The 24,368-nt window shown below is 35.1% G+C and overlaps 3 protein-coding genes across 3 annotated transcripts; all 3 read left to right on the top strand.

Annotated features, from left to right (window-relative positions):
- Positions 1 to 6,701: 6,701 nt before the first annotated feature.
- LOC113277203 (late embryogenesis abundant protein Dc3-like) lies at positions 6,702 to 7,419 on the top strand. The gene is made up of 2 exons (XM_026526356.1): positions 6,702 to 7,082; positions 7,182 to 7,419. Exons 1-2 carry the CDS (start codon positions 6,804 to 6,806, stop codon positions 7,260 to 7,262), a joined length of 360 nt encoding a protein of 119 aa, XP_026382141.1. The 5' UTR covers positions 6,702 to 6,803; the 3' UTR covers positions 7,263 to 7,419.
- A 2,079-nt stretch (positions 7,420 to 9,498) lies between these two features.
- LOC113277202 (cold-regulated 413 inner membrane protein 1, chloroplastic-like) lies at positions 9,499 to 10,245 on the top strand. The gene has a single exon (XM_026526355.1). The coding sequence runs from the start codon at positions 9,611 to 9,613 to the stop codon at positions 10,067 to 10,069; it is 459 nt and encodes a 152-aa protein (XP_026382140.1). The 5' UTR covers positions 9,499 to 9,610; the 3' UTR covers positions 10,070 to 10,245.
- A 2,023-nt stretch (positions 10,246 to 12,268) lies between these two features.
- On the top strand, positions 12,269 to 13,080 carry LOC113277201 (cold-regulated 413 inner membrane protein 2, chloroplastic-like). Its single transcript, XM_026526354.1, has one exon. It carries the CDS (start codon positions 12,406 to 12,408, stop codon positions 12,892 to 12,894), a length of 489 nt encoding a protein of 162 aa, XP_026382139.1. The 5' UTR covers positions 12,269 to 12,405; the 3' UTR covers positions 12,895 to 13,080.
- Positions 13,081 to 24,368: the final 11,288 nt, after the last annotated feature.

Raw genomic sequence — 24,368 nt, 5'->3', positions numbered from 1 at the left:
AATCAATTTAGACAAATCTGGTTGTTTCTTCAGTAAAGATGTTCATCCTGATATGGTCGTCTCTCTTATTAATGATTTGGCCGCTAGCAAAATCAATCTTGAAGAAAATTATTTAGGAATTCTGTTGTTTATCGGTAGGAATAAGTCTGAATCTTTTAGTCACTTACTTAAACATTTTGGTAAAAGATCTACGTAATGGAAATGAAAGCATCTTTCACAAGCTGGTAGATCCGTAATTTGCAGAATGTCCTGAAATCTTCTCCTTCTTACCACATGAGTACCTTCCTCATCCAGACAACATACATGAAAATATGGAAGAATCCCAAAGGGATCTCTGGTGGGGAAAGAATATCCCAGGTGATATATATATAAAGAAGTCGGAAAATATATGCACTCATAAACTTCAGGGGGCCTTGGCTTTAAACACTTAAAATATTTAATACAGCTATGTTAGAAAAATTAGCTTGGGATAGTATATATGCTTACCCATTGAATTAACATAGCTTGTGTCTGATTTTAACTTCAAGGGGGTCTTGGCTTTAACCATTCCCCAACTGCGTTGTAGGTTAAAATCTTGAAATATCCCAGGTGGTATCTATATAAAGAAGTGGGAAAATATATGCACTCATAAACTTCAGAGGGGGCTTGGCTTTAAAAACTTAAAATATTTAATACAGCTATGTTAGAAAAATTAGCTTGGGCTAGTATATATGCTTACCCATTGAATTAACATAGCTTGTGTCTGATTTTAACTTCAGGGGGGTCTTGGTTTTAACCATTCCCCAACTGAGTTGTAGGTTAAAATCTTGAATTGTCATCATTTGCATGCTAGGAAACCTCTAGAATCCTCTTGGTTACGGAAAGGTATTGTTGTCGGTCTATAAATCATTTAGAAAAAAACGATTTGGGAAGTTACGAATGGGGCTAGTATATATGCTTTTACTGACAACTGGATACCAGAAGCTTTTTATCCCCTTTGTCATCATTATCCTAATCTTAATATGCTTATGTCTGATTTCATTGACCATAACACTAAGACTTGGAATATATAGTTTGATAATAGTTTCCTTACTAAAGATAATTCCCAAAAAAATAACCAACATTAGAATCCCTCTTACTGGTGAAGATATATTGGTATGGTTGCATACCAAGAATGGAGTATTTTCAGATAAAATTGCCTACAAAGCTCTCAGTGGTGAGTTAAGTTTTATGCAGAACCCACATCCTAGTCAATCTACTTACCAAGCTCTTTGGACCTTTTCCACCCTTCCTAAGATTCATCTCTTTCTATGGAAGTGTATTGAAAATATCTTACCTACATGAGTTAGATTATCCCAGTACATAAACCATCAATTCCCTTGTTGCTTAATACTAATTTGGATGAATCTGCTGAACATCTTTTCTGCACTATGAGTATGCAAAATATGTTTGGGAAAATACCTCATTTGGTTACTTCTGAAGATATTTCTAGCGTAACAATTAGAGAATATTGGTTCGATAAATGGTTAAAAAGTTATGTTAGTCTTGCGGTTAAGCAGTTTATTTTTGTAACAGCATGAAGTATATGTAGAGATAGATGTTCCAATATCTTTCAAAACAAAACTGTTACACCAGTAGTTATGCAATGAAACTTTTATCTGGGATAGACGATAACATGCATGAGCAAAATTCTCGACTTGTCAGATGTCCTGCTCCTATACAGACTCCAGATAACAATGGTATGCCTGTAAATTGTAGTATTCTATGTTGTGATGCTAGCTTTGATTCAAACACTACTGATGCGGCTTCAGAACTCGTACTAACTGATACAACATGGATTTTCTAAGGATGCAAGCTTGTCAAAGAAGTAGCAAGATCACCGGAGGAAGCAGAATGTATTGTCGTACTGGAAGGAATCAAACAGATGAAAAACAAAGGCATCAGTTCATTCTGCATTCGCAATAATGCAAATAATGCAATCACTTATTGTAAGAATATAAATAACCATTGTGTTTGATGATTGTCGGTTTCTTATGAATGGTTTCTCTTTCTCAAGAGTAGATTATGTTAACCAGGTTTTTATTTCTATAGCTGACAAGGCATCAAAATAATGTAGAAGAAACAATGTAATAGATGAATGGACGTGTGACAAACCTGCCTTTCTCCTGGAACTGTAATCTCCTCTATTCATTAAAATCTTTTTTCTTAGAGAAAAAAAAAGTGAGAGATTTGTAACCTCCCATATAATAGGGATGGAGAGAATGGTATTGCCTCGGTAAAAATGACTCAAAGCATTTTAGCTTGGTAGTAGGAAGGACGTTGTCACCGAAACAATTGTCACCGTTCCCCAACCGACAGCATGTGGTCCAAAAATCTGATTTAAGACTCTGGTTTCTGGTCGGGCAAGTAGCCCATTCAACTTTATTACTCCCTCCGTACCTATTATACATGCGGGATTTTGAATTTTGCTTGTACCACTAGATAGGCGGATTACTACTTCCAAGGTGAATATTTCCATACATGCCCTTATTAATGGTACATACTCCATTCGTTTCTAAAATATAGGCAAGTTTTCTTATTTGGGTGTATCAAAAAAATAGGCTTGTTTCCATATGTGGAAAGTCAAATGTTATGATTTTACTATTATACCCATAGAGGGACCACTTCTCTCACTTTTCTTTCTCTCCTAATACAAAAAGGAGACCACTTCTCTCTGCTCTTTCTCTAGTAACAAATGAGTGGAAACCAAATGATAGTTTAGGAAAAAACAGGAAAAAGTGGCTACAATAATTGGTTTTCTTAATTTTTATGAAAACCAAACTTGCTTATTTTTTAAAAATGGAGGGAGTACATAATTGGGTTATTAATAAGACAAGGAGTAAAACATGAAAAAACATAAAAAAAATTATGAATCTAATGTTCTTAATCTAAGAGTATTTTCTTTCACCGTCTATATATATGTGGTACGGAGGGAGTAGATCATGAGTCATGACCATCTAGTCTATCTCTCCCTAAAATATGCATGGATAATAGGTGTATCAATCCAATGGTAAAAGATATTTTCTTGTATAGATTTTGGTCACCCCAGAATTAAAGTGGTACTCCCGGTTAGCAACGTGGATAACACGGTAAGATATTTTGCTTTTTAGGTCGACATAAATAGAATAATCCGTATAATGTTCCACCATTCTTCCATCATTGTTCTTAACATGACGTTTAATAGAAAACAATCAAAACAATCCTTTCAACCACAAAGCAATCGACATCTGTTACCACAATCACCCAGTAAAATCTATAGATACCCATACGGACAGACAACAATAAACTATTGTTTGCTTCAAAGAAATAAAAAAAAATCAAAGCAATAAACTATTTATTTTTATAAGATATCTTCATTTCAACATGGGAAGATATTTCGAGATACGAAGATGTTTGCAATGAAGAGTCCGGTTGAGTCAGCTAAGCCTAAGAGCACAGCTGGGGAATGTGTTGTCAATGCAAGCTCAAGCAATGAGAGACCATGCAGCAAACTTTGTATCCAAAGATGCCCAACCGAAAAATGAAAGATAACCTCCCTCAACAGGTAAAGAAAGTTAGGATCAACATATGCAAATTAACTCTCTTTTAAGAGCATCCACAGTCACGACCAAATTTGGGGACTATACTCAAAATTTGGTCTCAAAACCAGCCGTAATGGAACGGACTAAAACTATATTTAGTCGAGATAATTAGGGTTTGGGACCAAATCTGGTCGCCAACCCAGACTAAATCACGTTATAGTGGGGCGGAGGTATTGTGAGCGTATGAATCCAGGCGAGAGTATAGTGAGCGCATCACACCGGGCGTTTATATAATCAACGTATGATATTGGGGCGGAGGTAAAACTAGCGTATGAGTGAGGCGCATTTATAAACACCGCCGGACCAAACGGATGTAATACATACGCCCCAGACCAAGCGTAATTGTCTTATACGTCCCAATGGGGCGCTGTTTTAATGTGCGCCTGGTTGGGGCGCTGTTTTAATGTGCGCCTGGTTATTTGATGTTTAACTTGTAGTGTCTAACAACACTTTAGCAATTAAGTACCAATTAAGTACAGTGCATGGTCCATACACTGCTTTATCCACCAACAAGACCACACGTCTTTTTGATGTTTAATTGTGGGGCATTACATGATTATACCTAATAACACTTTAGCAATTACTAATCAAACCCAATAATTAAACACAGCTCACCAAGCACACTTTGTATTTCCGTCCCACCCAGACGCACTTTATATTTTCGTTCCACCCAGACGCAATTTCTATCTCCGTCCCACCAAACGCACTTTCCATCTCCGTCCCGTGTCCAGCGTGAATTATACCTACGCCTCAATCAAGCGCGCATTATACCTCCGTTTCATTAAGACGCATATTATAAACACGCTCCATCAGGAAACGTGGGTATAAGTTCCGTCCCGCATCAAGCGTGGGTATAAGTTACGCTTCACCAAACTTTGGTCTTCTCCCACTACGCTTGAACACACAGGATACCAATTTTTTTTGGCTTTTAGTCTGGCTTTTGGTATTTGGTCTGTCTCACGACTGTGGTTGCTCTAAGTGTATTATATTCTTGTTGATTGATGGTCTCTATATGCTTATAGATATAGCTATCCGCAGGTATCAAGATTAGCAAGATTCTATTTCACATGAGACAAAAATTTTAAAACCACTTCTGATCGTTGGATCACTCAAACGGTATCCCTGCTGATCCCAATACCGTCCTTTCACAATCATGCAAATCGGTATATTTGGATTAATTAGGGTTATAAACTTTTATCCCCAATCAACGCAGTATGTTAAGGGTGTCTAAAGTACGATAATTTACATTACTACCCTTACCGTAATACTCATCAAAATTTGCTCCTATCTCATAACAAAATCTAAAATCTTAACCACCTTTTTCTCATCCATCTCCTACCACCATTTTCGAAAGAACACTGAAGGTGTATCATTCACGACTTTAAGTTATCAGGGTTGAAAATTTCTGCCAATACCTGGTGTCCTGAACTAAAAAGATTTTTTTTTTTGTTATTAACGGTAATTCTCAATTTAGGTGTCTGTTCTTTTGTTGTATAACCGTTTTTTCTTGTTAACTATAAGTTTATCCGATTGTTCTTAAACCTACAACAAATAAAGATGAAACAACTTAGTTTTGTCCATTTTAGGTTTCCCAAATCCCTCCAACAATTGGGTATCAATTTTTTAGAACTTCATGTGTTGTTAGATTTTTGGGTTGATTCCTTTTTTTTACGTTCGGAAGAGTTTGGTTTGAGTTTCTTTCCGACTAACTGTGTCGGGATCTTTATTCTTCTCTTACTTCCTATAAACTTTTTTACAATAAATTATGTACTTTTTGCCGAGGAAAAATCAATCCATTAGGTTTTGTTCATTTGAGGTTTTCCAAATTCTTGTTGGACATTTTTACGGAAAACAAAGTTATATTGGGAAACTCCATATAACCCGTCGATTATTAAATTTTTCTCATCTTTGGTTAAGAGCAATAAGCGGTTCATCAATTGATTAACGGACAACTGAGACGACGCCGACATTCACCAAAATTTTCTTCCACTACTCTAGGCTCTAGTTCCAATCATATCGTTGAAAAATAAAATTCTATAACTTTTAGCTTTAACTTAGGAGATTTTTTTTTATCAAGGGACATTTATTGACACGGAAACCACCCGATCATACGCCGAGCAATTCTAGAAGAACCGCCGGAGAAACAATGAACAAAATTGTCCCCTCATATTCTCGGAATTTGTGGTCCCCAATGTGCCAACCTTTTAGGAGTCTAGCAGGGGGCGCATGTATTATGTCCGGAGGTGTTGTTTATTGTTTTTCGTTCAGTACGTGACAGGGGCGGAGCCAAGGGTTGACTAACTTTGGCTTTAGCCCCCTAAAATTTCTAAAATCCATAACCATCTCTTAGTTTTTATAGATTTTTAGGTTTAGTCTTCTAGTTTTTAGAATTTAGTCCCCTGATTTTTTAGGTTTAGTCCACCTAGTTTGCTATTAGCCCCTCTTAAACTTAAAAGCTGGCTCTGTCGCCGGTACGTGAAGACTTTTTGTTATAAACCTAGTTTTTAACACTCAATCAGTTACCATATATTATTTTTTTATCATCTTTCTCATCGATCAAGGGGCGGAGCCAGGTTTCGAGAAACGGATGTACAATTGACTAATTAGCAAATTAAAGTGTACAAAAATAACTAAAATTTGGCTTAAATATCTAAAATTAGGCTGAAAAAAGCCAGCTGGACTGCATATGCAATTTCTCGTCCATGTTTCAAGTTGGCTCCCACTAAGATTCTCCAGTCATTTTAGAATATTTCTCCACCCAGCCCTGTCGACAAGAGTTAGCTGTGGTTTGCGGAACTAGTAATAATATCTTCAAAGGCATGTGGTCCCAAAATCATCAACTGTAGTCACAACCCATCCAGTACATCTCTTCCTAGAATATGGTACTATAGTAGGATATTTTGCATTTTAGGTCGGCAGTGATAGAATCCTCCTTGTCATCATATATGCCAACTACCCTTCCCATCCTTTTTTAAACATCACGTGTTTCAAACGATCTTTTCATCCACAAAGCAATTGATTGACGTGTGTCACCGCAGAAAAACAAACAAAAATCTATAAATATATATCCATACAAGAAGAGAGACATAGCTAACAAAGAAAACAAAACAATCTCTTCGTCTCAACATACAAACTACCAACTCGCAGTTCAATCTCTCATCTGTTATACTCATCTCCTTCTCCTTTCATTTTAAGAGTTCGAAGATGTCTGCTAGTCCCAACACAAATGGATGGGTTGAATCAGCTACGAACACAGCTAACACGGCTGGGCAACACGTTGCCGATGCAGCTAAAGCAACTAGAGACTATGTATCCGATGCAGCTAACACTACAACAAACACTGCCCAGCAGAAAAAGGAAGAGACCTCTGGTGTCCTTTCCGATACAGCTCAAAAAGCCAGGGAGCATGTTGCCAATGCAGCTGATTCTGTATCCAAAGCTGCCAAACCGGAAGAAGAAAAAACCCCTGGATTCCTTGAAAAGGTAAATAAATTAGGGTCATAAGTATTATTGCATTCTTATTTATTGATTTTGATTTGTTAAGAATGGGGTATAACTAAACCTGGCGTCAATATTATGCAGACTGGAACAGCAGTGGTTAACACGGGGCAAGGTGCAGTGGAGGCTGTGAAGAACACAATCGGAATGAATGACAAGAAATGAACAAGTAGCTGTTAATCTTAACATCCATTTCCACCTACCAAGAACAAGATCACAATATGCTGTACTTTTTCTGTGTAGATCTTTCTTTCATCTCTTTTACGAATTTGTAATAAATTAATGGTTAGCAATGCAATAATGAAAAATGTTTGATTCATCATATCATCAATTACTCTCGCCACTCCAGTATCTACCATTTTCACAGCTTAATCCAGATTTCAAAATTCTTGGTCCAGTAGATAATGCGGCTGACCCACCATCCAACAAAGCTTAATCCAGTTTCAAAAATTCTTGGTCTTCTAGTCTTATACTTCAGTCAAGGTTTGAGAAATCTGAAAGTGACGATACACATCTCTGTATAGCACCCTTAAATAGGAAGGGACGACGTTATTTGGACTTTCATGTTTGAAACTTGTGTGTTACATACTTAAAAAAACAAAGGGTCGTCGGACCAATTCAGTGATCATTAGGAATAAATCCCAAAGCCTCTTAGCCATTTACTGTTGATAATTGTTAACCTGACCTTATTTAATAAATACTAATCAACCTGTTTAGTTTAATTTATAATGTCAGATTAATTAATTGAATTAGAAATTATATAATTTCGTTTTGGTTGGATAGAAATTATGGATTTTGTTGGAAGATTTTTGATAAACAAAAATTGTTTTGAGAATTTTCTTCATAACATAAATGATATCACGCTAGCCAAACACTTTTAATAAGGGAATTGTACAATTATTTAATAGTTTACAGAAGAAATCAACATTTTCATAAACCACGGTGCGAAAAGTCGGCCTGCTCGACTGAGAAAAAGCATGCCGACTAAGTACCTTCAGATCTTAGTACATGAACACTCCGCTTACAAAGCATGTTGACCAAACTTAGTCGGCACGCTTGACAAGAAACTAAGCATGTCGACCAAAAATAGTTTTTCGCATTTATAGTCGACTTGCTCGAAAATGCAACACAGTGACGACTAATGGACGATCGTCATCTTATTTTTACAAAACCATGACGACCAACAAAAAAATTTGATACATGAAAAATTGTTTCTGTGAGTTATTAATTGTCAAGGTTTAGGGATGAAAACCATGACGACCCTGTAAATGTTACTTTCAGAAATAAAACTCTCTGAAAAGTCGTCACGTTGTTCATCCTATAACCTTGACGACTAAAAATAAATATGAAAAGTCGTCGTGCTCGACGAAGAGATACATGATGAATGCGTAACTGCAATTTAACAATTTTGATTTTTCCGATATCTAATATGACATCCAAACAACAAAACAAAGTACTAGATAGAGTTTGAAAGAAATAATCAACATTGAAATAAAATACTATATCGACGATTTTTTTTTCCATTTGAAAACGATGAAATGTTAAGAAGGAAAAAAAGAATTGATCATTAGATTGCTGAGGAAGGAGGAGGAAAAGAATAAGGTTTGGATCTAAAACCAAAAAGGGAATAGTTTAGTTATTATTAGAGGAAGGGTAATTAGGTAACTTCATACTCATTAAACACCCCTTAGCTCGCTATTATGGTTGGGAACAAAATCTGGATACCCCAACTTGGCTGGTTTTAATTAGAGCTTTTAATTAAGATAAAAATTTCGAATTCATAATTGTTTTTATTATTATTTTTTTTTGATAAAATAACGCTAAAAAACGCCTCCTTTTTTGATATGTCATGGTTTCCCAAAAAAAAACTCACACCCGTTTCTCAAACCCGAATACAACCAGTAGTACTTATACTATTCTTTTTTGATACCACCTAAAATATAAAATTATCTTTCGACTCCTGGAAACAAAAAGATCAAGAATCATTTTGATACACAATTTCATAATGACTCAGATAAATAAGAAAATAATTTTTTTGTGATTCAGATAAAATTGTTTTTGTGAAATTAGTTTTTGCCTCAAGAATACAAACATCGTTTTCATGGCCTTCCACTCCCCAGTTCTCGCCAAGCGAACACGTTATACATGGGTCAAGTTTTATTGTCCAAATATGTGCCAATAAATCCAAATGTTTAATCGTTTCCATCTCCAGCCCACTACTAATCTCAATGTGTTAAGTCAAGACATCTCTCACTAGTCACTCCGTTACCTTGATCGACCTAAGTGCATGTGCCTTGGTGAGTCACAACCTTGTCCCCCAATTCTTTAATCTCCACCCACTGTCATAAAAGTTTTTGAAGAGAACAGATTTTTACAAGTAGTACAAATGTTGTATCTTTGCTTCTGTATAACTCAAACCCACAATTCCTTCTTCTTCATTTTCACTCAATCACAACCAATATCCCCTTGAAAATTTAACACCCATAAAAATTATCAGATCATGGGAAAAATAAATGGAGCTGGCTCATTGTTGTCACCTCAAACCTCCAATGGGTCTGTGTCACTGCTTCAGCAGTTTTAATAATTGCAATAAATCATTTCTTGTTCCTCTGTTCATTTTACAAGCACCGGAAGAGATTTTTACTTGGATCAAGGGTGAAAATGGTGTTTGGGCGGTTTTCTTGGCCCTTGCCTTTAAACTGTTTTACATCTTTCCAAAAGAACTGGAGTTACCTCTTTATGCGATGTTGTTCGTAATTGCTTCTCCTCAACAAGTGGTTAAATTGAGAGGAACCCAAACTGGTTCTCTTATTTCTTTGTTGATTGCAGGGTTTTTGGCTTTTCAACATTTCTCAGGGATCGGGTTTGGAAATTTGCTGAAAGGGTTTCAGCCAGGTTCTATTGTTGCTACTGTTGGTGTTATTGGTATCACTCTTGCTCCATTAATGCTCTTGATTGGATCCAAATTATGAACGGATGGATGAATCTGTGATGAAACAGATTTTAGGAAGAAAATTGGGACTTTGTGTAATCTTTTTTATGTGATTTTCTTTTTGTAATACATGTATATTAGGATTTGTCATGTTTGTAATACGGCGAACCAAATTCTAACTTCCAAATTTCTAATGCATAATAAAAATCCAGATGATAAACGTTATTGAATCAAACTCCTTTATGAGCAGATAACATTTAGTCTCACATGCGCAAAACTCATGAAATTTCAAAGGGTAGGCTGTGGGTGTTTGTTTTCTTGAGTCCATGTTTGGATCTGACTCCCCTCCTAATTCGTACCGAATCAGATGTATGTTTGTCTTTTAGTTTGAGCTAGATCTAACTCGTAATTTGGTTCAGACCTGACTTTTGATTCAGATTCGTTTGGATCAGGAAATAAAATATCTTTGATGAATAGAATCAAGTTAGTGATTCACATATTTTAAAGTCGGATGAATGAGCCTTGACTCAATAAAAAAGGATTTTTGATAAAGTACCCTTACTTTTCATGTTACACTAAAAAAATCAATAATGCTACATTCACCGGATCAAATGTCCTGAATGTCACCGCACCTCACAAAAAAATGGGGGACCCATAACCCACCCCCTGCAAGCTCCGGCGGGTCCCAGGGGCTATGAGACGCGGTGATTTTCACGGTTCCCAACCCCTGTAGCATCACTCCTAAAAAAGTGCCCCCGTTTTTTAAAATTTTGTTAAAGTATCCCGTTTTATTCAAAAGTAAAATTTCATCCAGTTAAGTGCTAGGTGACAGTTATCTTTCCAATTAAAAGTCCTATTTACCTCCGAACTACATCTCCTTGGTGGGGAGAGTGTCCTACGATCCTGAAAACGGTGTAACAATCCTGAACTGGGCTCGACGAACCTGAAAGCGTTGTCACGATCTTGAACCGAGCTCGACGAACCTAAAAAAAAATGTTGTAGAAGATCGTTTTCTTCCAACCAAAACACTTGAAATGATGAACCCTTCTTGGGAACTAATGTAAAAAAACCTGAAAGCGGTGTAACGATCCTGAACCGGACTCGAGAAACCTAAAAAAAAGAAGGGGCATTTTTTTAGTGGGTATACAAAAAGCGGGTACTTTATCAAAATTCTCTAAAATAAACGAACATAGTGAGTCGGATTCAAATAAGTCAGGTAATTTTAATCAGATCCAGATAAGTCATACAATTTTACAGTTTATTTTTTTGTTGCCGGAGTGTTTTGCAATGTTTCATCAAGAACAATTGCCTCCCAGGCCCACAAGGCCACAACAGTTAGCTAGCGAAATGCATGTGGTCCTGAAATCTGATTTATGACTCTGGTAGGGCAAGTGCCCCATCCAATTGTACTAGATAATGACCGTTTAACTTAAAATTACGTGAGTCAGTGGCTTGACACAATGAATCATGAGTATCGTATTCCCTAATTCAAGCGAGTCCAAATAAAGAGTGATGTTTTCCTCAGATCACGAATAAGAACTAACTCAAACCGAAACACAAACGACTCATGCCGAGTTAAGCGAAGTCCCGTGAGCTAGATTTAACTGCTAGATTAGATAAAAAAGTGTTTCCTATTCTTTGACACTATTTCTCTCTCCAGATATATCTCGTATGTGAATTAGTAGTCAAATAGCTTCGCTAAATGGTTCAACACAGAGAAAATCAACTTCTCGTTGTTTGGTTTAGTGCATATTGATTTATTTTCTGATCCAACGGCTGAGATGGTTACACTATTCCATTCATCCCGGCCGCAAAAGATGATTCAACGCATTTTGATATTAGATTGAAACTACCATAAGACTTAGGAAGTTATTCTAGCTGACATATCAATTCAATCTAGATGCTAGATTGGAAAACCAGAGGACATAGCGTTACGGACCAAATCAGATCCGAACACTAGGTCGACAGAAAAAACAAATATAAGACTTGATGAAGAATCATGACACAAAATATCTCTTTGCCAAAAGAAACAAATCAGGTGACAAAATATCTCTTGTCAAGGAACTCAAAAATCAAAACATCTCTCACTAGTCACTACGACTACGTTACCTCCTTGATCAGCTAAGTGCATTGTGAGTCACCTTGTCTTACCGACTTCCCCCCAATTCTTTTAACAGTAATCTAATCTCCACCCACCGCCATTAAAGTTTTTTTTTTTCAGAAAGAGGAGACATCCCCAAATTTTTACAAGTAGTAGAAATGTTGTCTCTTTGCTTTGTGCAACTCAAACCCACAGTTTCTCCTTCTCCATTTTCACTCTATTACAACCCAAAAAGTCCCCATTAAAATTAAACACCCATAAAAAATAATCAGATCATGGGAAAAATAAATGGAGCTGGTTCATTGTTGTCACCTCAAAACCTCCAATGGGTCTGTGTCACTGCTTCAGCAGTTTTAATAATTGCGAATGGAACTTCAATTCATAAATCATTTCTTGTTCCTCTGTTCATTTTACAAGCACCTGAAGAGATTTTCACTTGGATCAAGGGTGAAAATGGTGTTTGGGCAGTTTTCTTGGCCCTTGCCTTTAAACTGTTCTACATATTTCCAAAAGAATTGGAATTACCCCTTTATGCGATGTTGTTCGTAATTGCTTCTCCTCAACAAGTAGTTAAATTGAGAGGAACCCAGACTGGTTCTATAGTTTCTTTGTTGATTGCAGGCTTTTTGGCGTTTATCCATTTCTCAGGGATGGGGATTGAAATTTTAAAGAAAGGGTTTCAGCAAGGTTCTATTCTTGCTACTGTTTGTATTATTTGTATCAATCTTGCTCCGTTGATGATTTTGATTGGATCGAAATTATGAATGGGTGGATGAATCCATGATGAAACAGATTTTAGGAAGAAAATTGGGACTGTGTGTAATCTTTTGAATTTGTAATACAGGTATATTAGGATATGTAATGCCTAATGATAGATGTCATGTTTGTAATACCGCGAACCAAGGATATACCAGTACAAAGTTCTAACTTTCAAAATTTCTAATGCATAATAAAAGTCAATATGAGTAAATGTTATTCAATCTTAGTCGTTTATCAAATTTATTGATTAATCTCACATGCGCAAAACTCATGAAATTTTAATGGAAGGTGTTTGTTTCCTTGCTGAGTCTGGCTCTGTCTCGGCTCTCAATTCGTGCCAAATCAGATGTCAGGCATTTTACCTTTCAGTTTGAGTTAGAACTAACTCGTAATTTGATTCGGACCTAATTTTTGATTCGAATCGGGAAATAAAATATCCATGACGAATAAAATCAAAGTCATTGACTCACATATTTTTGGATCAGATCCGACTCAGAAAACATGTGAATCGGGTAATTTTAATTAGATCTAAGACGAGTCGGATAATTTTATAATTTATTTTTGTTGCCAAGTGATTTGCAATGTTTCTTCAAGAACAATTGCCACCCCTGCCCACAAGGCCACAATTGTCTGTGGTCCTAAAATCTGATTTATGTAGGGCAAGTGCCTCATCCAACTGTACTAGATAATGACCATTTAGTCTATCTCTTCATGAAACTTTGCAAGATATTTTAAATTTTAGGTCGACCACATAGATAGAAACATCATCTCTATAATGTGTTACTGTTCTTCTATTATTGATTTTGACATGGCGTGTTATTAGAAAATCAACGATCGTTTCCACCACACAGCAATCGACATGTCTTGCAGCAAAGTTATAGTATAAAGAAGTAAACTACCATTAAAATCTCTATAAATACACCCATACAAAGAAGAGAAAAGATAACAAGAAACACAATTTGAATAAACTTATTTCCTTCTATTTTAAGAGTGCCAAGATGTTTTCTAAGAAGAGTCCGGTTGACAAAGCTGCGGATCAGGTTTCCAATGCAGCTCATTCATTATCCAAAGCTGCCCAGCCGAAACAGGAGAACGTCTTTCAGCAGGTATACATTAAAACATATCAACGGTTATCATATAGTCATGTAGAAGTTAATAAACTCAAGTGTGTATTGTATGTAATTAATCTTTTTGACTGATTTTGATTTGTTGATAATGCGTGGGAGTATAACTTTATGTTGTAAATCTTATGCAGGCCGGAACAACAATGATGAACACGGCACAAGGTGCAGCGGACACTGTGACGAAAACAACACAAGATGCGGTGAAGACTGTGAAGAAGACAGTGGGGATGAAGTAATTGTTAATCTTAACAATCCATCCGCTTCCACCTACCAATATGTGAATGTACTATGTATCTATGGATTTTTCTTTCATTTTTGTACGTATTTGTGTTGTTTTTGCTTCATTTTTAAATATCTCTTCTAGGTGTTTTTCATTTATTTTGTATATCTTTTATGGGATTGTAAAAAATGATCCACTATGTATTCATAGTGAAATATGTTGTTATATAATATTTTTTCTTCTGTATGTTTTTTTGGATTTGGAAAAAAAAAACTCAAAAGACTTTCTCCTCCAAATACCAAACGAATCCTTAACCATTTTGGGCTTTTCCTTCTCAGATCGGCTCCTTTCTCAACCCGTATTTTTTCTCCGCTGTTTTCTCCAAGTCCTTCTTTTTTCTAGGATTTTGGTTGCTATTTAGTTAAGATATGAATACTTTTACTTGGTTATATTCTTCAACAACTTTTCTTAGTCTTCCTCTCTGCTTGAATCGATCTAGTTTTTACTTAAGTCTTTTTTTATTTGTGTAATTTCATTACTTATTTTCAATGATTATATATTTGGGTATTTTATTGTTGCTAATTCTAAATCTTGCAAGAGTTTTATGGTTGATTGAATTGGTTTCCGGTTAATGCTGAGATTTTTTTAATCAATTTCTTATAAAAGATCTTGCTGACTTTTCAATCAACTAGCACCAGTTATATATCAAAGGAGTCCACACACCAACCTCATGTCCTCAACAAATTTTCAGGAAGCAACATCAATAAAGATTACCTCGGCAACAACATTAATAGGCACTATAATTTGATGCAAATTCACATTGTAGCAGCAACAAGGTTTCTAAAGACACGTGTACAATTTTTTACCATACTAACGACACCTAGACCGCTTTCGATACAGACCCTTATCAATCCATTCCAATTCAACAAAATGATAACCGGTTTTATACCTATTACTAAGGTTACTGTTACTTTGAATAAAATCAATGGCATATGGTTGTATCTATGGATTATATTATGTCCATGTCACATGTTCTAGTGTGACTTAGAAGAAAACCTTGAGAATTGGTTGGATTTTATGGATCCTAACATCCTCATTATTTTTATATTTTTATATGGTTTCGATGCATTTCTTTTGATCCAACCAACATCGTTTAAACTTGTCTTGTTACATCTAAATTGGTTAGGAATAGAACTTTTATATTCACGGGACTATGGTGTTAAGTGGTTTGGATATATAGTCTGTATGAAACTTTTCAAACCCATGTAACTGTTGGATACTCGCGAGTCAGTATTATAATCACTATTGATCTTGAATCAGAGTTATATCTGAGGATTGCCTCTTTTTGGAAAAAAAAACAAAACATCTATCATGTTAAAGTACTACTCCGTCGAACTCACAAGTTTATCTATCTCAAGCTTGTTTCCTATGTTAGATGCACAAAAGCTATATCTTGATTTCTAGTCTACTAAAGTCGGTCTCGGACTAGGATTAGAGTATGGTAGTAAAGTATCATACATTACTGTATAACCCTTGAAAACTGAAGACTGAAGATCAAGAGAAGACATTTGAAGTACTTCATCAACAAAGAGGTATGTGAATACTGAACCATCCTATTTACTCACGACATTTACCATTTTCTCTTTATGAGACTATGTTGTATGATTTTAATTAGATTTAATCTTGCAAAGAAGAAATTTCGAGTCAAGCTTGCCTTGTTAAATATCTCGAAATATGATTCAAGCAATGAATGTTCATATATCCTTAGCAATCTTAGTCAAGAACAATTTATTGTTCAAGAACTATTTTTATCCAAGTTAATCATTTGGAAATTTCCCAAGCAATGATATTCTGTATCTATGACAGTTGGGAATGTTTCAAATCATTGAAAGAGAGTTTCAGATGTACTGAGATTCTTGACACAAGGTAGGTACGCTTACCCAGTATGCGTACCCTAGTCAACTGAGTTCTGGAACAAGGTAGGTACCCAGTATGCGTACCTACCCTAGCAGCCTGAATTCACAAACTGGTCCATAGGTACGTGTGCCCCCTACAAATAGCTACCTATAATACGAATTAAAGCAGATGCTCAAAAACTATTTTCGCAAATATGTTTGGCATTGCTATAAATCTCATAAACACTTCTAAGATAACGTTGGTTACTAAGTCACCTTGTATTTGTGAATCAAGGTTTCAGTCTCGAGTGTTAAATAAACACGATTATGCTTATATGTTCATATGACACATTTTCCATGAGATATCATCGTACACGGTTCCAGTATCCTGGACCATAATGTATATTCGTCTATGCTTACATATGAATTCCTAAAAATAATTTAAACTGAACTGAGAAAGTGTTTACTTGAATATAAACTTAACTTAGATTGAATTCAGAGATATATATAGTCTTGAAATTCTATAAATAGAGAGACTCAAACACCACTCCAATCTCTCCACTAATGTGTCTAGTTGTACGCTAGAGTCGTCCTTAAGAACCTAGGTTTCTTATGAGAAACATTATCAAGTTTACAACTTAAATACTTTACTTAGGGATTTGTAAATCCAGGTAGGATCTCTACCTTGATAGTTTGTATCTTGATCTTGTTCTTATTGATAGTCAGGTTTTCGTCAATCTCCAATCAAGAACGAGAAAAATAGAAATCGCAAAGTTTTATAGTCACGGGACTATGGTGTTAAGTGGTTTGGATATATAGTCTGTATGAAACTTTTGAAACCCATGAACTGTTGGATACTCGCGAGTCAGTATTATAATCACTATTGATCTTGAATCAGAGTTATATCTGAGGATTGCCTCTTTTTTGGAAAAAAAAACAAAACATATATCATGTTAAAGCACTACTCCGTCGAACTCACAAGTTTATCTATCTCAAGCTTGTTGCCTATGTTAGATGCACAAAAACTATATCTTGATTTCTAGTCTACTAAAGTCGGTCTCGGACTAGGATTAGAGTATGGTAGTAAAGTATCATACATTACTGTATAACCCTTGAAAACTGAAGACTGAAGATCAAGAGAAGACATTTGAAGTACTTCATCAACAAAGAGGTATGTGAATACTGAACCATCCTATTTACTCACGACATTTACCATTTTCTTTATGAGACTATGTTGTATGATTTTAATTATATTTAATCTTGCAAAGAAGAAATTTCGAGTCAAGATTGCCATGTTAAATATCTCGAAATATGATTCAAGCAATGAATGTTCATATATCCTTAGCAATCTTAGTCAAGAACTATTTTTATTCAAGTTAATCATTTGGAAATTTCCCAAGCAATGATATTCTGTATCTATGACAATTGGGAATGTTTCAAATCATTAAAGAGAGTTTCATGTACTGAGATTCTTGATACAAGGTAGGTACGCTTTCCCAGTATGCGTACCCTAGTAAACTGAGTTCTGGAACAAGGTAGGTACCCAGTATGCGTACCTACCCTAGCATCCTGAATTCACAAACTGGTCCATAGGTACGTGTTCCCCCTACAAATATCTACCTATAATACGAATTAAAGCAGATGCTCAAAAACTATTTTCGCAAATATGTTTGGCATTGCTATAAATCTCATAAACACTTCTAAGATAACGTTGGTTACTAAGTCACCTTGTATTTGTGAATCAAGGTTTCAGTCTCGAGTGTTAAATAAACACGATTATGCTTATATGTTCATATGACACATTTGCCATGAGATATCATCGTACACGGTTCCAGTATCCTGGACCATAATGTATATTCGTCTATGCTTACATATGAATTCCTAAAAAATAATTTAAACTGAACTAGAAAGTGTTTACTTGAATATCAACTTAACTTAGATTGAATTCAGAGATACCTATAGTCTTGAAATTCTATAAATAGAGAGACTCAAACAACCAAGAATTCCAATCCCTAACAACTATGTCTAGTTGTACGCTAGAGTCGTCCTTATGAACCTAGGTTTCTTATGAGAAACATTATCAAGTTTACAACTTAAATACTTTACTTAGGGATTTGTAAATCCAGGTCGGATCTCTACCTTGATAGTTTGTATCTTATCTTGTTCTTATTGATTGTCGAGGTTTTCGTCAATCTCCAATCAAGAACGAGAAAGATAGAAATCGCAAAGTTTTATAGTCACGGGACTATGGTGTTAAGTGGTTTGGATATATAGTCTGTATGAAACTTTTGAAACCCATGTAACTGTTGGATACTCGCGAGTCAGTATTATAATCATATTGATCTTGAATCAGAGTTATATCTGAGGATTGCCTCTTTTTGGAAAAAAAAACAAAACATATATCATGTTAAAGCACTACTCCGTCGAACTCACAAGTTTATCTATCTCAAGCTTGTTGCCTATGTTAGATGCACAAAAACTATATCTTGATTTCTAGTCTACTAAAGTCGGTCTCGGACTAGGATTAGAGTATGGTAGTAAAGTATCATACATTACTGTATAACCCTTGAAAACTGAAGACTGAAGATCAAGAGAAGACATTTGAAGTACTTCATCAACAAAGAGGTATGTGAATACTGAACCATCCTATTTACTCACGACATTTACCATTTTCTCTTTATGAGACTATGTTGTATGATTTTAATTAGATTTAATCTTGCAAAGAAGAAATTTCGAGTCAAGCTTGCCTTGTTAAATATCTCGAAATATGATTCAAGCAATGAATGTTCATATATCCTTAGCAATCTTAGTCAAGAACAATTTATTGTTCAAGAACTATTTTTTATCCAAGTTAATCATTTGGAAATTTCCCAAGCAATGATATTCTGTATCTATGACAGTTGGGAATGTTTCAAATCATTGAAAGAGAGTTTCAGATGTACTGAGATTCTTGACACAAGGTAGGTACGCTTACCCAGTATGCGTACCCTAGTCAACTGAGTTCTGGAACAAGGTAGGTACCCAGTATGCGTACCTACCCTAGCAGCCTGAATTCACAAACTGGTCCATAGGTACGTGTGCCCCCTACAAATAGCTACCTATAATACGAATTAAAGCAGATGCTCAAAAACTATTTTCGCAAATATGTTTGGCATTGCTATAAATCTCATAAACACTTCTAAGATAACGTTGGTTACTAAGTCACCTTGTATTTGTGAATCAAGGTTTCAGTCTCGAGTGTTAAATAAACACGATTATGCTTATATGTTCATATGACACATTTTCCATGAGATATCATCGTACACGGTTCCAGTATCCTGGACCATAATGTATATTCGTCTATGCTTACATATGAATTCCTAAAAATAATTTAAACTGAACTGAGAAAGTGTTTACTTGAATATAAACTTAACTTAGATTGAATTCAGAGATATATATAGTCTTGAAATTCTATAAATAGAGAGACTCAAACAACCAAGAATTCCAATCCCTAACAACTATGTGTCTAGTTGTACGCTAGAGTCGTCCTTAAGAACCTAGGTTTCTTATGAGAAACATTATCAAGTTTACAACTTAAATACTTTACTTAGGGATTTGTAAATCCAGGTAGGATCTCTACCTTGATAGTTTGTATCTTGATCTTGTTCTTATTGATAGTCAAGGTTTTCGTCAATCTCCAATCAAGAACGAGAAAAATAGAAATCGCAAAGTTTTATAGTCACGGGACTATGGTGTTAAGTGGTTTGGATATATAGTCTGTATGAAACTTTTGAAACCCATGAAACTGTTGGATACTCGCGAGTCAGTATTATAATCACTATTGATCTTGAATCAGAGTTATATCTGAGGATTGCCTCTTTTTTGGAAAAAAAAAAAACAAAACATATATCATGTTAAAGCACTACTCCGTCGAACTCACAAGTTTATCTATCTCAAGCTTGTTGCCTATGTTAGATGCACAAAAACTATATCTTGATTTCTAGTCTACTAAAGTCGGTCTCGGACTAGGATTAGAGTATGGTAGTAAAGTATCATACATTACTGTATAACCCTTGAAAACTGAAGACTGAAGATCAAGAGAAGACATTTGAAGTACTTCATCAACAAAGAGGTATGTGAATACTGAACCATCCTATTTACTCACGACATTTACCATTTTCTCTTTATGAGACTATGTTGTATGATTTTAATTATATTTAATCTTGCAAAGAAGAAATTTCGAGTCAAGATTGCCATGTTAAATATCTCGAAATATGATTCAAGCAATGAATGTTCATATATCCTTAGCAATCTTAGTCAAGAACTATTTTTTATTCAAGTTAATCATTTGGAAATTTCCCAAGCAATGATATTCTGTATCTATGACAATTGGGAATGTTTCAAATCATTAAAAGAGAGTTTCATATGTACTGAGATTCTTGATACAAGGTAGGTACGCTTTCCCAGTATGCGTACCCTAGTAAACTGAGTTCTGGAACAAGGTAGGTACCCAGTATGCGTACCTACCCTAGCATCCTGAATTCACAAACTGGTCCATAGGTACGTGTTCCCCCTACAAATATCTACCTATAATACGAATTAAAGCAGATGCTCAAAAACTATTTTCGCAAATATGTTTGGCATTGCTATAAATCTCATAAACACTTCTAAGATAACGTTGGTTACTAAGTCACCTTGTATTTGTGAATCAAGGTTTCAGTCTCGAGTGTTAAATAAACACGATTATGCTTATATGTTCATATGACACATTTGCCATGAGATATCATCGTACACGGTTCCAGTATCCTGGACCATAATGTATATTCGTCTATGCTTACATATGAATTCCTAAAAAATAATTTAAACTGAACTAAGAAAGTGTTTACTTGAATATCAACTTAACTTAGATTGAATTCAGAGATACCTATAGTCTTGAAATTCTATAAATAGAGAGACTCAAACAACCAAGAATTCCAATCCCTAACAACTATGTGTCTAGTTGTACGCTAGAGTCTTCCTTATGAACCTAGGTTTCTTATGAGAAACATTATCAAGTTTACAACTTAAATACTTTACTTAGGGATTTGTAAATCCAGGTCGTATCTCTACCTTGATAGTTTGTATCTTAATCTTGTTCTTATTGATTGTCGAGGTTTTCGTCAATCTCCAATCAAGAACGAGAAAGATAGAAATCGCAAAGTTTTATAGTCACGGGACTATGGTGTTAAGTGGTTTGGATATATAGTCTGTATGAAAATTTTGAAACCCATGTAACTGTTGGATACTCGCGAGTCAGTATTATAATCATTATTGATCTTGAATCAGAGTTATATCTGAGGATTGCCTCTTTTTTGGAAAAAAAAACAAAACATATATCATGTTAAAGCACTACTCCGTCGAACTCACAAGTTTATCTATCTCAAGCTTGTTGCCTATGTTAGATGCACAAAAAATATATCTTGATTTCTAGTCTACTAAAGTCGGTCTCGGACTAGGATTAGAGTATGGTAGTAAAGTATCATACATTACTGTATAACCCTTGAAAACTGAAGACTGAAGATCAAGAGAAGACATTTGAAGTACTTCATCAAAAAAGAGGTATGTGAATACTGAACCATCCTATTTACTCACGACATTTACCATTTTCTCTTTATGAGACTATGTTGTATGATTTTAATTAGATTTAATATTGCAAAGAAGAAATTTCGAGTCAAGCTTGCCTTGTTAAATATCTCGAAATATGATTCAAGCAATGAATGTTCATATATCCTTAGCAATCTTAGTCAAGAACAATTTATTTGTCAAGAACTATTTTTTATTCAAGTTAATCATTTGGAAATTTCCCAAGCAATGATATTCTATATCTATGACAATTGGGAATGTTTCAAATCATTGAAAGAGAGTTTCAGATGTACTGAGATTCTTGACACAAGGTAGGTACGCTTACCCAGTATGCGTACCCTAGTCAACTGAGTTCTGGAACAAGGTAGGTACCCAGTATGCGTACCTACCCTAGCAGCCTGAATTCACAAACTGGTCCATAGGTACGTGTGCCCCCTACAAATAGCTACCTATAATACGAATTAAAGCAGATGCTCAAAAACTATTTTCGCAAATATGTTTGGCATTGCTATAAATCTCATAAACACTTCTAAGATAACGTTGGTTACTAAGTCACCTTGTATTTGTGAATCAAGGTTTCAGTCTCGAGTGTTAAATAAACACGATTATGCTTATATGTTCATATGACACATTTTCCATGAGATATCATCGTACACGGTTCCAGTATCCTGGACCATAATGTATATTCGTCTATGCTTACATATGAATTCCTAAAAATAATTTAAACTGAACTGAGAAAGTGTTTACTTGAATATAAACTTAACTTAGATTGAATTCAGAGATATATATAGTCTTGAAATTCTATAAATAGAGAGACTCAAACAACCAAGAATTCCAATCCCTAACAACTATGTGTCTAGTTGTACGCTAGAGTCGTCCTTAAGAACCTAGGTTTCTTATGAGAAACATTATCAAGTTTACAACTTAAATACTTTACTTAGGGATTTGTAAATCCAGGTAGGATCTCTACCTTGATAGTTTGTATCTTGATCTTGTTCTTATTGATAGTCAAGGTTTTCGTCAATCTCCAATCAAGAACGAGAAAAATAGAAATCGCAAAGTTTTATAGTCACGGGACTATGGTGTTAAGTGGTTTGGATATATAGTCTGTATGAAACTTTTGAAACCCATGAAACTGTTGGATACTCGCGAGTCAGTATTATAATCACTATTGATCTTGAATCAGAGTTATATCTGAGGATTGCCTCTTTTTTGGAAAAAAAAAAAACAAAACATATATCATGTTAAAGCACTACTCCGTCGAACTCACAAGTTTATCTATCTCAAGCTTGTTGCCTATGTTAGATGCACAAAAACTATATCTTGATTTCTAGTCTACTAAAGTCGGTCTCGGACTAGGATTAGAGTATGGTAGTAAAGTATCATACATTACTGTATAACCCTTGAAAACTGAAGACTGAAGATCAAGAGAAGACATTTGAAGTACTTCATCAACAAAGAGGTATGTGAATACTGAACCATCCTATTTACTCACGACATTTACCATTTTCTCTTTATGAGACTATGTTGTATGATTTTAATTATATTTAATCTTGCAAAGAAGAAATTTCGAGTCAAGATTGCCATGTTAAATATCTCGAAATATGATTCAAGCAATGAATGTTCATATATCCTTAGCAATCTTAGTCAAGAACTATTTTTTATTCAAGTTAATCATTTGGAAATTTCCCAAGCAATGATATTCTGTATCTATGACAATTGGGAATGTTTCAAATCATTAAAAGAGAGTTTCATATGTACTGAGATTCTTGATACAAGGTAGGTACGCTTTCCCAGTATGCGTACCCTAGTAAACTGAGTTCTGGAACAAGGTAGGTACCCAGTATGCGTACCTACCCTAGCATCCTGAATTCACAAACTGGTCCATAGGTACGTGTTCCCCCTACAAATATCTACCTATAATACGAATTAAAGCAGATGCTCAAAAACTATTTTCGCAAATATGTTTGGCATTGCTATAAATCTCATAAACACTTCTAAGATAACGTTGGTTACTAAGTCACCTTGTATTTGTGAATCAAGGTTTCAGTCTCGAGTGTTAAATAAACACGATTATGCTTATATGTTCATATGACACATTTGCCATGAGATATCATCGTACACGGTTCCAGTATCCTGGACCATAATGTATATTCGTCTATGCTTACATATGAATTCCTAAAAAATAATTTAAACTGAACTAAGAAAGTGTTTACTTGAATATCAACTTAACTTAGATTGAATTCAGAGATACCTATAGTCTTGAAATTCTATAAATAGAGAGACTCAAACAACCAAGAATTCCAATCCCTAACAACTATGTGTCTAGTTGTACGCTAGAGTCTTCCTTATGAACCTAGGTTTCTTATGAGAAACATTATCAAGTTTACAACTTAAATACTTTACTTAGGGATTTGTAAATCCAGGTCGTATCTCTACCTTGATAGTTTGTATCTTAATCTTGTTCTTATTGATTGTCGAGGTTTTCGTCAATCTCCAATCAAGAACGAGAAAGATAGAAATCGCAAAGTTTTATAGTCACGGGACTATGGTGTTAAGTGGTTTGGATATATAGTCTGTATGAAAATTTTGAAACCCATGTAACTGTTGGATACTCGCGAGTCAGTATTATAATCATT

The sequence above is a fragment of the Papaver somniferum genome, chromosome 5 (genome assembly GCF_003573695.1).
Source record: "Papaver somniferum cultivar HN1 chromosome 5, ASM357369v1, whole genome shotgun sequence".
NCBI lineage: Eukaryota > Viridiplantae > Streptophyta > Magnoliopsida > Ranunculales > Papaveraceae > Papaver > Papaver somniferum.
Note: the sequence above shows the minus strand (reverse complement) of the source record. Positions and strands in the feature narration are given on the sequence as shown.